This window comes from Cryptomeria japonica, chromosome 7, assembly GCF_030272615.1.
Source record: "Cryptomeria japonica chromosome 7, Sugi_1.0, whole genome shotgun sequence".
NCBI lineage: Eukaryota > Viridiplantae > Streptophyta > Pinopsida > Cupressales > Cupressaceae > Cryptomeria > Cryptomeria japonica.
Genome location: NC_081411.1, coordinates 85484229 through 85501938, shown reverse-complemented (window position 1 = coordinate 85501938; position 17710 = coordinate 85484229). Strand labels below are relative to the sequence as shown.

The 17710-nt window shown below is 35.7% G+C and overlaps 1 protein-coding gene across 2 annotated transcripts in view; it reads right to left on the bottom strand.

The window, feature by feature from the left end:
* Positions 1-3787: 3787 nt before the first annotated feature.
* The window catches only part of LOC131041517 (disease resistance protein TAO1), a 65421-nt gene continuing 51498 nt past the window's right edge, over positions 3788-17710 (bottom strand). For both annotated transcript variants that reach the window (XM_057974647.2, XM_057974648.2), the window contains exons 2-5: positions 7407-8478; positions 6929-7240; positions 4400-6850; positions 3788-4304 (exon numbers count right to left, since the gene is read on the bottom strand). In XM_057974647.2, the coding sequence (XP_057830630.2) occupies positions 3861-4304; positions 4400-6850; positions 6929-7240; positions 7407-8478 (4279 nt within the window). In that variant the 3' untranslated portion in view covers positions 3788-3860. The remainder of the gene's footprint in view (positions 4305-4399; positions 6851-6928; positions 7241-7406; positions 8479-17710) is intronic.

Here is a 17710-nt window from a genome sequence, read left to right as displayed (position 1 = left end):
GTGAAAGAAACTATAATCGGTAGGAAGAATTTGTGGAGTGAACTAGTATTGCTATGTATTGGAGAGTTGAACCGATAAACCCTACCTGTTGATTGGATAAACCCTAACCGATTAAGTTTGGTGAATTGGTTATATTGGTTTATGATCTGATGATGAGCAGTAATGATTATGACACATATGATTATTGTATGAAGAGAGTTTCAAAGTGATTTTGGCACGTTGATGGAATGGTTTTTTTGTAGGGAATGAGCAAAGTATATTGCATGTAATGCAAAGCGCGTGATGAGTTACTGAGTTCGATGTAGCGGTGATCAAGGAGTAGTCGAGACTTTCTAGATTGATGTGCACAAATTGTTATGTAATCCAACGGTCATACTTGAACCAAATTGTTTGTAATCTCTATGAGAGAATTAGGTTTTTGTTGTGTTACCGACATAATTGATTTGTTTATAAGGTCGATGAGTTGTTTAATTTCAGAGTTGGAAAGTTTTAGTTGAGTGTGTGGTTGCCGAACCAGATAATGTATCTGCAGTTTGAGTAAAGGCAGATAGGAGCATGAAAAGGATCTGAACAAGCAAGTGTAGTGTTATTCAAACAGATCAACAAACTCCTGTTGTTTTCTAACAATTGCAACAGATTGAAATCCCTTAACCAGGTAAGCTCTAACAAGCTTGGTGCTATTCAAATACTCTAACAAGGTGATCCATTACCAAGGTTACTCCTTACAGGGTATTGCTTCTAACAAGACATTTGTAGTCAATCCCTTAACCGGATGGTCCCTAACATGATCAGTTCTTAATAGGACTTTTGTAAAGCTTTAACAGGCTAGGCTCCTAATAGGGTGAACTTTAGAAGAGTTCAGATAATTATCTTGTGAGTCTCATCTCATCGTGGTTTTTCCCATTTGGGTTTCCATGCCAGAAATATTGTGTCAAGTGGTGAAATTTTTTGTGGTTATGTTCTTATGGTTGATTTGCTTAACTACTTAATTCACTGTGATAAGTCATGATAACCGAAAGCATTGTGAAATGAAGTTTTAATTATGTCAGTAAAAGCATTTGGATGTTTATAATTTTGAAGTTGTTTGTTATTAGTTTGTTGTAACAGTCAGTCGGTTTATTCTGAGAGTTTTTATCTTGACAGTGATATTGCATTGATAGTTCTAAGTTTAGAGATTGATTTTGAGGTTGGTGAAGTTTGTATCAGTTTTTCTATCTACTGATTCATCCCCCCTCTCAGTAGTTGACCGGATTCTTATCCTTTCATCATACCATCAAGCGTGACCTCCAAGATGGGGCCCACCCAATGGTGTCAACATGTGACATCAAGGTTGGAGCAAAATGGGGCCAAAAGGACGCTAGGGGGAATAAAAATGGGATACACTAAAGTAGGAGCACAAAAATGAGGTGTAAATTCGTCCGATTACAATTTATGATCCTACAAGTTCCAAGACCTAGTACACATCCACACACATGGGAGTTTGCTAATACCTTAGAACTTAATATGGACAACTCAACATATCACTCTCTCATTACCACAAGTCTACCTTACTCAACTAAATGTTGAGAAATGAAGGAGTGGATAATATATTTAATAAAAATAAAATAAAATGATGCAACTATCAAAGAATAAATAAAGTCTCCATAATTTACACATAACAATATACCTAATGATTCTTGACAATTAAGATGACTTGGTAGGATTGTCAATGTCACCTATCATTTGCTAAATCTCTTGCACCTTGTTGATAATAAAATAGTCTTAAGTTTTGTACTACTTATGTCTAATAAGTTAACCCCAAGCTAGCATAATAAGAAGAAAATTAGAAGAATGCAATTGATAATATATGTGTAACATAAATATTTAATTAAATTTTCACTTTTATTAACATGATATCTAAGATAAATCTACTCATATATTCTTCATAAATTGTACATAATTTGTTACAAGCATATATACACACACCAAATTCACTTAGATATTATTTTTAACATATTATATCTTCTATAGTTTATTCTTATTATTCTCCTTATTCCTTTTTTCTCATTCTCTTCCTTACATATGGTCTCTTTATGCATCTCCATCTTTCCTTTTCTTTATTACCTTTCATATTTACTTTTAATTATCTTCTTCCCATGAATTTCTATTTTTGTTTATGATATTTATTTCTAGTAAAGATTATTTAATGATGTTTAGGTGTGTTTAAAGTCATTTTAGGGCCACATAACCACACATGTGGTTCCAAATAGCATGCATGGTTTGTGCAATGTTACACAAAATCTTCTATCTCTCTACTAAATGTTTAATGTTCATATGCATTGCCATAAGCCCCTTAGTCCCCTTTATAGTCATTGCCATTGCCATTGCCATACGCAATTTATAGTCCCCTTTTCACATTACCTAACTCTCTTTGTGTCATTATATGTAACATCAATGGTACCTAGTATCGTATCCTACCAATGAGCTACCACTACACCCTATAAAAGTCATTCTTTTTAATATAGATGATATTAATTGTTTGTATGGACTAGTTCCCACACTTAAATACTCGGGGTATTGATTCCAACCCTCTACTTACTTACCTTAGACAAAGTAAATATGAGAATAATATTCTTTTTTGTGAATCCTCATAGTGATCAGTTTCTCTCAAGCTTACATGTCCATATAAATTTTTTAAAAGTTGGATTTATAAGTTATTAAATTATAAATATAGTAAACATAACAATTTCATACACCATTTCACAATGTAGAGTAGCTTAAATATTTTTACAATGTATTTAATCTAAATAAGAATTTTTTTTATAAATTGTTACCTTGGAAAGCAACTCTAATAAGAAATTATTTAAATTTGCATAGGAAATATTTTGTTTCCTTCGATCTTACAAAATAGTGGATTAATTGGAAAAAGATAGACATTAAATATAAGACATCTTTTTCTTTTAAATAGTTATATAAAATTTTAGATGTTAAGGTTATACAACTTTTGTTAAATTTCTTGTTTGTATAACTTATTTCTTATAGGATTTTTTTATTTAAACAATTCTGATGTAATAATGATTAATTTAGTTATACATAAATATTGAAGAACACAATTTTTAGTATTATAGACAATTAATTGTTAAATCAATATACACATTATTTATTTAAAAAATATTATTTCATTTGTCAAGTTACTAAAATTATTGCTGCAATTGAATTTATAACTATTTTTTCATATTTAAACGTACTTATATGAATATAAATTGTTGGAAAATTATAATTTTGAAGAGATTCAAAACACTATGGAAATCTTCTACCATATGTCTTGTTCTCATATCACTTTCTTGAAAAATGTTCATATTTCATTTATATGTAATCCAACTTATTTTACTTCTTTCAAAATATCATATTTCATATTTATGTAACCCTAACCATAACAATAATATGAACTCATTTTATCCAAATATCTATATATCTTCAAAAACCATTAATTTTATTACATATAGATAACTCTACACAAAGAAGAAACTTTTATAATTATTGTTTATATGGGTAGAATCAATTTGACATTATCACTTTAATCCCTTTTTCCACTTGCACCTCAACTTCATTCTCATTTTGTGAATATCAATATTTATTAGATCATACTATCCAAATATCTTTAACTTCAAAAAATAATCACTCACTATAAAATATATACAAATATATATATATTAAAAAAAAATCAATAATACTATATTTATAAAAATTATAAAACTATAAAATAATTTTTAAATAAATAATTTTTAATTAAAAAACTCTTTTAAAATAAATAAAATAACTCAAAAGTGATCTTTATTTTTTTCAAATAGCTCATTCATTTGAAGAAGTTGAAAAATAAATCAATTCCTTTGTAAAAGCTGATGGAAAGCCTTTACTAAGCTCCCTTCTTCGCCCACCACTAAACATGCCTCAAATTTTACTTTTCTTGATGCAAGAAAAATGTCTTTCCTTGACCAAAGCCAAGAGGAATTCTGTGTGAAGACGCCCATCCATATCCATTTTCCTCTACCCACTTGGATTTTAAATCCAGATTCTGTCACCACATTTTTCTCATTTATTTCAAACTGTAAGTCTGTATAAACACAAACTATGATGAAACATATCATAATGGCATTGGCATTCCTGGAACTCACAGGCCTTCTCAATTCATAGTATCCTTGTGCCTTTTTGTCCACCTGAGTGTAGTCAACAAAACAGACATCTGGCAATCCTTCAAAGAAGATTTCCAGCGAGCCCACATCAAATACTGACCTCGTGCATATCATCACTTCACTTGGCCATTTCTGCACATTGTTTTCAAAAGGCAAAGCAGCACAAAATGAGATGACTCGTAATAGAAAATACTTTTCATATTTTTAATTCAACTATTTTCAAGTACCTGTATGTAACTGACGAATGGTTCAATAGCTGATCTGCGGTTTGCTATGACTACCAGCGACTCCAATCTCTCAGAGTGCTCTAAGCTGACTATACACGGTGTATTCCAGCAAGTATGCAATTCCAACTTCTCCAATAATCTCAACCGTTCTAAACCATCTATCTTTTGCAATTGGGGGCACCCTAGCAATTTAAATTCTGTAATAGAAATTAATTCTCCAAGGCTGGGAAGCTCATTTAATTCTGGACAGTCACATATGCTGAGTGTCTCCAGTGATCTCAGGTTTTCTAAACCTTCTATCTTTTCCAATTTGTGGGTCATTCGCAAGTCAAATTCCTTAAGAGAAGTTAATTCTGCAAGACTTGGAAGCTCATCTAATTCTGGACAGTCATATATCCTGAGCCTCTCCAGTGATTTTAGATTTTCTAAACCACCTATCTTCTCCAATTTGTGGCACATTCCCAATTTAAATTCTGTAAGCAAAGTTAATTCTGCAAGACTTGGAAGCTCATCTAATTCTGGACAGTCATCTATCCTGAGTGTTTTTAGTGATCTCAGGTTTTCTAAACCTTCAATCTTCTCCAATTTGTGGCATCCTCCCAATTGAAACTTTTTTAGAGAAGTGATTTCCAAAAGACTTGGAAGCTCAGCTAATACTGGACAGTCATCTATCCTCAGCATCTCCAGTGATCTCAGATTTTCAATACCTTCTATTTTCTCCAATTTGTGGCATCCTCCCAATTGAATATTCTTTAGAGAAGTGATTTCTACAAGACTTGGAAGTGCCTCCAACTTTGGACAGTATCTTATGTACAGTGTCTCCAGTGATCTCATATTTTCTAAACCATCTATCTTTTCCAATTTGTGGCACATTTGCAATTCAAGTTCTATATGACAAGTTAATTCTGCAAGACTTGGAAGCTCATCTAAATCTGGACATTCATTTAGTCTAAGCATCTCCAATGATATCAGATTTTCTAATCCTTCTATCTTTTCCAATTTGTGGCACTCTCCCAATTGAAAATTCTTTAATGAAATTAATTGTGCAAGACTTGGAAGCTCATCTAATTCTGGACAGTCATCTATCCTGAGCATCTCCAGTGATCTCATATTTTCTAAACCTTTTATCTTCTCCAATTTGTGACACGTTTGCAATTCAAATTCTCTGAGACATGTTAATTCTGCAAGACTTGGAAGTTTATCTAATTCTGAACAGTCCTCTATCTTAAGGGTCTCCAGTGATTTCATATTTTCTAAACCTTCCATCTTCTCCAATACGTGGCATCCTCCCAATTGAAAATTCTTTAGAGACGTGATATTTACAAGATCCAGCTCTACTTTCTTCACCTTGCTACAACCTTTCAATACGAAGGTTTCTAAAGATACTAATTCTGCAAAACATGGAAGCTCTTTTAACTCTTCACAACACTCTATCTCCAGCTTCTGAAGGTTTTTCAAGCCATGGACACCTCTGATGTCCTTAAGGATATCACAGCCATAAACTTCTATGGTCTTCAATGTTGCTGGCAAGGTTTCCAACACCCTTAAATCCTTATTATATTTAAGAATAAGAGTCTCAAGGAAGGGACAACAATCTCCACCAATTGAAAGCTCATCTAACTCTTCACAGCACTCTATCTCCAAGTTTTGAAGGTTTTTCAAGTTGCGGACACCTCTAATGTCCTTTAGCAGATCACATCCATAAACTTCTATGGACTTTAATGATGGTGGCAGGTTTTCCAACCCCCTTAATTCCTTATTACAGAAAAGCCGAAGAGTCTCAAGGAAGGGACAACAATCTCCACAAATTGAAATCTTGGACACTTTCGTGCCCCCTAGAAGTATACTTTTGAGCATGCACCCTAACCCAAAAATCAACTCGCTGATTGGGGTGTTGATTATTCGCAGCCTTTCAAGATGGATTAATGATTTTGGTAAACATTTCACTCCTGATTGCTCTATATTTAAATCTCTTAAGAAATTGAGATGCTCCAGAGAATTCGGTAAAGATTCCAACTTCTCACACCCTTGGATTTTAAATGTGGTCAAGGAAGACAAATTCCCAAGAGACGTAGGCAATGTTGTCAAGAACTCACTCCCTATCTTCAACTCGGTTAACCTAGTTTGCTTAAAAATGTTACCCGGTAGTAACTTCAAGCTGGTCTCATTCAAATGGAGCTCTGTTAAAGAAGCCACTTCTGGGAGGTGCAACTCTTCTACTTTATTGCATCCATCAAGATTCAAATATCTGAGCTTTGTCATGTTTTCCAGAACGTCTGGCAACATCTTCAACTTGGTGCAACCCTTCAAATTTAAGTGTTGTAGATGTATCAACTCGCCAAAATTGTTCGGCAGCGATGACAGATTTGTACACTGTATTATCTCCAGGTGCTCCAACAATTTGAAACGGCAAAATTGTTTTGGATCAAACTCTCTTGACTGCAAAGGAACCTGCAGCAAATTTTCAAAACAATTAAAATGAAGTAAATTAAAAAATATTTCTGAAGTACCATAAAACAAGATACTTACATTTCCATCCTGTTCCCACAAATCTTCTAAGCTCCTAGCTTTGATAAGTTCTAAAATTCTTAAATTTTTCAACGAAAGCCACAAGGGAACATTTTTGTGTTCAAATTCATAACAATGAAGCCAGACCAGTTCTCTTGATATTTCGTTGTGTCTCTGATTAATAAAATCTCCATTACCAACAAAAATCTTCAACCCAAGCGTGCAGGGTGCAAGGCTACGCTCTCCTTGGCTTGTGTTTATTATGATCTTCCCTTGCTGTTGGTAACAATTGTCACCAACTGCATTTGCTATTCCTCGGACTCGTATTGATTCCTAAGTAGTCAAATAAAAAAAAGAAATATTTTAAAGCAATATAAGGAAGAGAAGTTAAGTTGGTTTCAATAATTAATAAATTTAGTGTGATTTCAGATAAGTTACTTAAACAAGTCAAAATTTAAGATATACTATTAAAATTTATTTTGAAAAGTATTGTCTTTACCAGTTGAAGGGGAATCTCAATAATCTGATGTGGAGACCAAAGACGATAAGGTGACTGTCCATTTGCAATCTCCCTTCCCAAATCTCTCAAATGATCATGCATTCTTATCAAACCATTTTGATCCACTTCAACAAGACACTTGTTGAAAAGCGCATCCCAACCAAGCAATCCATCCCATTCTGCATCCCATGCTACAATGGCCACACTTTTTCTATGTCCAATGAACAAACAGGCTGCATCCAAGAACATCTCCTTTTCTCGTTTCTCTAGCGCATCATAGCTGACTTTCAGCCTCTTTGTGACGTCCCCGTGGGGTATCTGGGAAAATTGATTGAATGTACGCTTCCAATACTCCTTATCAGACCTGCCATAAAGCTGCCCCCCTAAGACCTTGAGAGATAGAGGTAGTCCTTGGCAAGCGTTTAAGAACTTATCAACAAGATCGTCGAATTCCGAAGGTGGAATTTTTTGTAAGAATGCATGCCAACAAAAAAGCTGTTTGGAATGGAAGGCTTTCAAAGGTCTCATATGATAAATGAGAGAGATACCCCACTGTTGAAGAACATTTGCGTCGCGTGTGGTAACAATAATCAAACTTTGGCCTCCAAGGCTCTCCTTCAGTGGTAGTAGAGCATCTAGTTGATCCGTATGATCCACATCATCTAAAATGATAAGCACAGACACAGATTTCAAACGGCTCTTAAGAATCTCTTTGCCCACATCTACATGGTCAAAGGATACACCTTTGACACCAAGGTCCTCAAGAAGCTTTTTTTGTTTATCAACCAGCAGTCCTTTCTCTGCAGCATCTCGAAGATCGAAAAGAAAACTTGATCTATCCATGGCCGAGCATCTTTTGTTAAAGATTTCTTTTGCTAAGGTGGTTTTGCCAGAGCCACCCATACCCCATATTCCCACGATCTGTGCGGAGCCAGCAGATTGAAGTGCAACCGTGTTGAAGTCTTGTACAGCTTCATCCAGACCCACTGGATGCTTGGCAACCTCTAAAGCAACCTTGTTCATTTTATTCATTACAAGATTCACCACATTCTTCACTGCCCTGTGCTCATCACTGAACAATGTGAAACATCATGCATTAATAGAAGGAATGCTAGAAGAGATTTGAAAAATAAATAGATATTATTAAATAATATTTTTTTAAATTTATAGGTGAAAATCAATGAAATAATTCAAATAAGTTTCTAGAGTTGTAAGAAAATTGTATTAAATTGAAGTCTATAAGAAGAAAAGTAATGAATTGTATTTCATAAGATTTTTATAGAGTTTGAAGAAATTTTTTTGATAAGAATATTGAAACAAAGAATTTGTTGGAGATTGTAATCCCAACTATTTCAGTTGAACCTGTCACTTCTGCATCCTCTTCATCTATAGTCAATCTCAGTATTAAATACAAATAGTAAAAATAGCTCCTCATAAGGATTTGAATAAATTCAAACAGATTGCTCCTATCTCTCTTTTGTCACATCTGCACATTGTTGGGAAGTTTAAAAATATTTATTTTATGTATGCTCTCTCTCCTCTGTAGTCTCTAATTGGTCTATATAATGTTTGAATCTGTATTTTTTACGCATTCTCTTTACTGAGAGTCCAGCTCTGCAAAGCTGTAAAAGGCTATGGAAAGCAACGAATTGAAATGTAATGGTGTTTCAAGGTTATAGAGCTGTAAGATGTAATGTTTGATCTTTAATACAAAAAGGTTTGTTTTGTTTTTCATGTCCCCCTTAATCCTTCATTTGGTATTAGAGTCCAAGGCTGAGCCTAAGGCTAGTTAGTAGAGTTCTGCTTTGCTTTGTCAAATCCTAGTGTGTTTCCTTGCTATATCAAACCGCCACTACCATAGTTTTGTTGGAAGTAATTTCTCCCAGGTGTTAAACTTCAGTTTCCACGGTTAAACTGCAGCTACTACTGTCAGCCTTAGTTCCACTGTAACTATTAAGTTACACAATTAGTCTTACATGTGATCTCCACCATCAGTGGTCTCAAGTCTTCAATAAATAAAGGGAATTTAATCTGTTTTTGTGTATCAATCAATAAAAAATAGTCTTGTATGTTGTAGCATACATCCATCTGCTATCTGTTTCTATTATTTCTATTTTTCTTTGTTCTATTCTTTCATATTGGTATCAGAGCAGATGTAGATCTTGGGTGTGAAAGCATATCAGAGCATAGAAAAGATCGTGGGGCACCTCATTTCCCTAGAGTGACTTCATCTTTTTCATTTTGTATATTTTTCTGCTTGTGTCAGTGCTGTGCCCTCATTTGGCACCCTGTCAGCCATAGCTTTCAATCATCTGTGCTGTGAGTGGGTGCCATTGTATGGGGAGATGAAATTATTTTGCTTCGAGAGAATTGTTTGAAGTTGTGGATCTTTTGCTATAGTTGAAAAAGGTTGAGGTAGCACTGATTGATCTTGATTTTGTTTCATGAGGAATCATTGGAGCTGAACCAGAGCAGCTTGATTTTTTCAATGAAGGAAATGATGTAAAGACTGTTGTGTGTACTAGGCGTGACTTCCAGTTTTTCTTTTCTGAAATAGTTCATATATTGGTTCATTTTCTTGATGGAGGAGATGATTAGGGTTTAGAGTCCTAAATTAAAGATTGAAAAAGAGTCTAAAGAGCTTAAAAATCTGTTTGTGTAAAACAATCTTCTGCGTGTGTTGTTTATCTATTTCTTTTTCTGTAGCAGTGAATTCTCTTCCTTCAAATTGGTATCAGAGCTAGGATCATTAGAGTTGGCTTGGGCAATTGTTTTCGCTGAAAGCTGCAGATGCAGAGGAAGAGGAACATAGTAGAGACGTTGGTGCAAATTTTGTCCAGATCATAAAAAGAAGAGACTGGTGGTTTAGGTAGTTCTCAGAATTGATTCATCATACTGGAGTCTGCAAGCTGTGACAAGAAAAGGAGAAGCTGCTGTTCTCTATGCCTCATATTCATCGCCCAGCCAGAAGAATTGTAAGCAAAGCTGTAGCTGTTGATCTTGGAGAATTTGGGCATAATAATTGTTGAAAGAAGTCCATTGAAGTAATCAATTTGCAGCCATGGCAACAAACAACTGTTTATAAAGGCATTGCAATTGATTGGTGGTGTGTTGAGTATTGCATAAGATCCGCATTGCTATGGTGAGTTTTGGTGAGTCCAAGTGTTGTTTATAAGCAGTATGACTCTAGTAATTGATATTCACGAGTCCAAGTTTGAAGGTTGAAAAATTGCATGTCACAAGAAATAAATAAAGGTCATAAGTTTGTTTTTGAGAAATGTAGTTTTTTTTTAGGAGTGGAGCAAGGTAAGAGGAGTCCACCACCTGCCAAGAGATTCAGAGATTGTAGAGATTTGGAGATTGTTTTAACCAGTCAAAATTGGTCATGGTGAAGCTGTAGTTTAAGGACGGAGAGAGCCTGCATTGCTAGTCATTGCATGAGGTTCACGAAGAGAACAAGAGTAAATTAAAGATTGAAAAAGAGCGTGAAGAGCTTAAAGATCTGTTTGTGTAAAACAATCTTCTGTGTGTGTTGTTGTTTATCTGTTTCTTTTTCTGTAGCTGTGAATTCTCTTCCTTCAAGATTGGGTAGTGTAGAGTGGAATTGTATTGGGTGTAGATGGGAGTTCCTGCTAAGTGAGATAGATCTCAGATTCTTTAGGAGCGTTGCAAAGAAGAAGTGCAGATCATAACAGTTGGAAAGAAGCATGTTCTGAAGAATCACCTCCACTTGAAACTTGAAAGAGGTGGAGCCACTGCTAAATGAAAAGGAAGATTGTTGATTTGAGAAGCTGCATACGTTTGAATTTTTCATTAGACAATGGAATCATGGCATAAGAAAAAGGTATGCCTAATATTGTTGAAGAACCTATTGTTTATCACAATAGAAGATAGTCAAAAGTTCAAAACCATAAAAGGAAATGCTGAAGGAGTCAAATATTGTGAAACCCATGCTCAGGCTTGTAGTTGTCAAAAGAGGAATCAAGGGTTTATCATTTTTTTTGGTTTGTTTGCAGCAGTGGCATTTATTGTCTTGCTAGTGACGTGAATCACTATATTGGAAGGGCTATTCAAAGAGTTCTCTATAAGAAGATCGATAGTTTGAAGTTGTATCAGAGGAGTTGCAATAAATTGAGGATTTGGGATCATGGTAGCTGGTAAAAGCCCAACACAAGAAGTTTACAGCAAGGTGGATACTGAGGAATAGAGGATAGCTGACTGCAAAAGAATGGAAGGAAGAGTCGCCCTTAGGAAAGGGAAGAAAAGTCACCACATTGACTACAGGCTTAGAAGGCAGCCAGCAAAGTGGAAGGCTCAAAATGAATATTACAAATCATTGGAGAAAAAAGAAAGAGATCTGCTAAAGAGACAAGGGTCAATTATTGGCTAGTTTGTAGAAAATCTATTAGCTTGGAAGGATAGAGTCGCAGCCAAGAGTAAATGTAGATCACATCCTAAGTTGCAGTAAATATGTCGTTGCCAACAAAAGAAAAGTCTGAAAAAGTATTTGAAAGGCAAAATTTGTGGTATGGCTAGAGTTTCTAAGTCTGAGCCAAAGAAGTTAATGAAGTAACCGCAATGGAGAGAATTTGTAGAAGAGTTTGCAGCTACTTGTTTATGAAGTTTTGATTGTTGGAGCCATTGTCGAAAACCAACCGCAGCTATTGGAGAAAAGGTGGTTACTATTTTTGTTTATGAAAAGTTTGATTATGTTAGTGATTTGAAGATCATATGTGAGATACCAAAGTTGCAAAAATTTGTCTGAAGTCTTAAAATTGTTTTGATTATGTAGAAGTAGTTGTCTGAAGTGTTAGTGATATAGCGTCAATCGGTCTCCTTTTAGCCAACTCTGCAAATCAAAATGTGTGAATGGCCTATTGGCCTTACACATTTTGTATTTTGATTATTTATATTTAATCATACCTATACCTTAACCGTTTTCTAAATGTGTATGCTTAATCAGAAATTAATAAACAAAATAATATTGTTGTTAATCGGTATAACCGATTGACCATTAGGATTAATAATTGTCTATGGCCCGTCACCTTGGAAGGGTGCGATTGTCCATTGCAATCGCATCTCCCTGAGGAGAGTCGCCTCCTATCGGGGGATACATATGCACATGTTCTCCCTTCCATCTAGAAATATATACAGAAAACAATCACAGCATATCGTGTATATATATATATATATATATTGCAGATCGGATCAATCACATATATATACTGCAGATCGGATCAATCACATACATATACTGCAGATCGGATCGATCAACAAAGATAGATAGCAAATCGGAAATATAGATCGCACATAGATATCAACTGAACAACAAGCAGATTAACATACAGTCTGACATCCATACATTGCATCAGATCATATATCTATTACTGCGGGTTAATATCCTACGGAGGACATCAATACATACGCAGTTCGTATGATTCCTTCAACAATTCGTGTATTACCACCTGCACATTGGATTCTTCATCAGCAAATTGAATCTTACATTAAGGCAGATTGAACCTGTGGCATTCTTTAGAAGTCTGAACCTCATTTATTAATAAACCAGTTTCACAGTGTGAAGCATTATTTGTGAAGACATGTTATTGTTTTTGTCTGTCCAATCTGATCACCAATTTAACATGGTATGAGAGAAGGCTTAAGGAAAGATCAGATCAGATTTATAGAAGCAAGGTTATCTTCCACTACTGTCTTCAAGTTCGACTACTCCTATCAAACATCAAGATGGTGAATGGAATTAGAGTTGACGACAGACTTGAGGGAGCATCAAATTTCGTATTTTGGAAGTTCAGAATTATGCTTGCCTTGGGTGAAAACAAATTAGATGAATTCGTGAAGAAAGCCATACCGGAACCAACCCAAGATGAGAAGCTTCAATGGAAGAGAAAGAACCACAAAGCAATGAAGATGTTGGTTGACTCTGTGAAAGATCACATTGTGCCAATTATCTCTAAGTTGGAAACGGCATATGACATGTTCAAAGCATTAGAGGAAATGTATGAGATCAACAACACAAGCCAAGCCCTTGCATTAAAGCAACAACTTCACCACATCAAAATGACGAAAGAAGAATCCATTACCTCATACTTCATGAGGATTACTGAATTGAGAGATCAACTCTCTACCATTGGACACACTATAGAGGGCAAAGAGTTAACCATGTTGGCACTCAATGGTCTCCCTTCATCTTGGGAGTCATTTATTCAAGGGATAAGCGCAAGATCAAAACTTCCTAAGTTTGATTGATTGAAGATAGACTACATTCAAGAAGAGTCAAGATTGGTCACAAGAGGCATTGGTCAAAATTCTACAATTGAAGATATTCATGTTCTTGCCTCTCACTTCTCAAAGAAGAAAGGTAAGAAAGGACACTTCAAAAGAAGGATATTTCAGAAATCCAACGCTTTAGATGTGACAAATATGGTCACTACGCAATGAAATGTCCAACCAAGACTATGCCTCAAGCTTCCATTGTGGATGTTGGTGAGATTCTTCCACAAAAGGATTCAGATGGATTCATATTCTGATTTGAAAGAGATAAGTTTTATGGTTGAATAATGTTCATGAATTTCATATGTAGTTATTAATTCAAGCTAATTACATTATGCGTGTTATTTGTGAAACAACATTGTCAGCAGATGTTCACTTACAACAAGCTGCATTTGGATATCTTTTTTTTTTTAAATTTCTTCAATTTACTATGAGAAACTTGTCCCTTACATATAGGATGCCTTTAGAATCACAGCCTGTTGCTTTTCAGGTTATAGAGTTTTGGAAATCTATTTGTGATGAAGAGATTGAAATTCAGGAAGAATATGCAGAGGACTTTAGTGGAGATTCTGAGAATTTGCATTTCCAAATTTTTATAGAACAAATATTTACCTGCAAAAGTGCAACAATCCACTTGGAAAAACTATCAAGGAATTTGAGCAGGTGATGATAGAATCTAGGGTTACAAAGCAAAGTTGAGACAAGAGGGCTCTCCCAGTGAGAGGGAGCGTACTGCAAGGGGATTTTGTTCTAAATCTTAGGATGGTTAAGGGCTCGATCTTATGACAGTAGGTCCAAGGTGGTCTTGGATCTAGCACTTTCAGCCCTATGTAGATCATACCAAACGATGAGAATCCTTTGGAGCAAGATATCTTCCATGATTGGGACCATGTGAGCAACGTATGCTTTCATGACAGAGGGAGCAGCTAAGAAGACGTGCTTAGATTAATATCAAAGGATCTTGGTCATATTGGTTCAGAGGGAGTGGACCATACCGATATGGTTTCTCTAGTGATCAGTTAGAGGACTATGATTCATGGGATGAAGTCTCATGTATGTAGGCTGGAAGGCCTTTATGTTGACTCCTAGGTCATGATGTTCCTAGATAGATGGATACTTGGTGAGCTTGGAATACACCAAGAGTGATGCAGACTCCAACCTTGTATTTCATGATAGGTCAAAGCATGTGGAGATCAAGTATCACTATGTTAGAGACATGATGAAAAAGAATGCTATTGAGTTAAGATACATTAGTATTGATGAGCAGATGATAGGCACTCTCACCAAACCTCTCTCCAAAATAAAGTTGTGTACTTTCGAGGTAAGCTTGGTATGGTGAAAAATTAAGCCCTAGCTGAGATTGAGTCTCAACATCATTGATTTGTTTATATTTTTATACTAATGTATTCTTCTCTTTATAAGATGTTTAAAGTGTAAACTCTTGTTAATGCATTTCTCTTTGAGAGAGACTTAAGGTGAAGGCCCTTATCTCCACCCTCTGATATGGTTCATGATGGAAGTCATGTGTGTGACACCATGACAACATCACGTGAGAGAGTCCGTGATGATTTTTTTGTACTTGTGTGTTTACTCTCTGGATGAGCCACTGTGAATATCATTGTGAGGTGATGATCTCACAATGATGAACACTTGTGCATCTCACCATCATTGTGAGGTGACGATCTCACAATAATGGTTGATATCATGTGAGGTGATATCTATGAATAAACCATAATGGTGGATATCACGTGAGTACACATTTTGTATTTTGATTATTTATATTTAATCATACCTATACCTTAATCGATTTCTAAATGTGTATGCTTAATCAGAAATTAATAAACAAAATAATATTGTTGTTAGACCATTAAGATTAATAATTGTCTATGGCCCGCCACCTTGGAAGGGTGTGATTCTCCATTGCAATCACATCTCCCTGAGGAGAGTCGCCTCCTATCGAGGGAATATATATATATATATATATACTACAGATCGGATCGATCAACAAAGATAGATAGCAAATCGGAAATATAGGTCGCACATAGATATCAACTAAAAAACAAGCATGAACAAAGAATTGAAAAGGTTGAACAGTTTATGGCGGAGATAAAGAAAAACCTCAAGAACCTAGTCGACATAAGCAAGGAGGCCATGAGTAATAGTATGGAGGGGCTCGAAAAGATCAATATCATGGTTGTGGAGTATAGATCCATTCACAGTGATCCTGAGAAAGATCTTGGAGGTGAAGACATTGCTGCTAGCGGCAACAAAACCACAGGCCCTAGTTCTAGGACTAGAAGCAGTAGCAACAATAAGGGCACCTCGAGATTCATTATGGAGGAACTAGAGGAAATCAATAAGATTACCATCCAGAAGAACAAGGAGCTGGTGCACTCTCTTATTTGAGTGCTTCTGTTTTGCTGTATGTGTCTCTTTTTGCTTTCGTGTTTGTTTTGGGTGTTGAGACATGGACCAGCTAGGACTTGAACCTAGGACCTTCCATATGCTGTTGGAGTGCTCTACCATTGAGCTACTGGCCCCTCTTGGACCAGTGCATCGTCGGTACGGGTGTGGCTTATTTCCAAGACCAACACCCCCCCTAAGCCACACCTCTCATGTTCTTGGGGCTCCTAGCCTGGACCTAGCTCTGATACCATGTTGAGACATGGACCTGCTAGGACTCGAACCTAGGACCTTCCATATGTTGCTAGAGTGCTCTACCACTGAGCTACTGGCCCCTCTTGGACCAGTCCATCGTCGGTCCGGGTGTGGCTTATTTCCAACACCAACACTGGGGTACTCCCCTGTTTTGCTGTTGGTTTCTGTTTGTTTGGCTGATGGCCGGCTTTTGTAAAACTTATGGTTTCGGGTCCATGTAAAACCCGTTTATCTTTATCAAAAACTAAACAACAAGCAGATTAACATACAGTCTGACATCCATACATTGCATCAAACCGCATATCTATTACTGCAGGTTAATATCCTACAAAGGGCATCAATATATACACAGTTCACATTATTCCTTCAGCAATTCGTGTATTACCACCTGCACATTGGATTCTTCATCAAAAAATTGAATCTTACATTAAGGCAGACTGAACCTGTGTCATTCTTTAGAAGTCTGAACCGCATTTATTTATAATCCAGTTTCACAGTGTGAAGCATTATTTGTGAAGACATATTATTGTTTTTGCCTGTCCAATCTGATCACCAATTTAACATGAAGTATTTAGAAGATGATATAGTATGTTTTGTGTTTGTCCCCATTATCCATTTTGAAGTTAGATTAGTGGATAGTAGAAAGTTTGAGAAGGTTATAGATAAGTGTCTAGGCTAAGAGAGAATGAGATTGTGTAGAAAGCAAGAGGAGTTGATTAAATGATAAGAAGATGAGACAAGGATATCAAGTTTTTCAAGTTGGGAAAAGTCAAGTGAATTTGTCAATAGATAAAGAGGTGAAATTGTTGAATGTCGCAACATTATATTATTGAATGCAAGAAATATTTGAGGCTAACAGAGCCTACTTAAACTAGGATCCCCAAGCACCAATAGTTTGACTCTATGGGAGGTGTTGAAAAAAAAAGTGTTTGACACCTGAACCTACAATGGATTGGCTACCAAATAGGCCAGAGCTTATGGTCAGCGCATCCCAACAACATCATGGCATTTCCTAGGTTTGATCTCTAGAATTTGAATATTTAGATGCTGAAGCATCAGTGAAAGAAATAAAAAAGAATTAAAATTGGAAGTTGTGATTAAGGGGGACTGTTGGAAATTGTAATCCCAACTACTCCAACTGAACCTGTCACTTGCGTATCCTCCCCATCTACAGCCAATCTCATTATTAAATACAAACAGTAAAAGTAGATCTTCATAAGGATTTGAATGGAATCGAACAAATTGCTCCTATATGTCCTTTCTCACATCTGTAGATTTTTGGGAAGTTCAAAAATATTTATTTTATGTATGCTCTCCCCTATGTAGTCCATAATTGGTCTATTTAATGTTTGAAATTC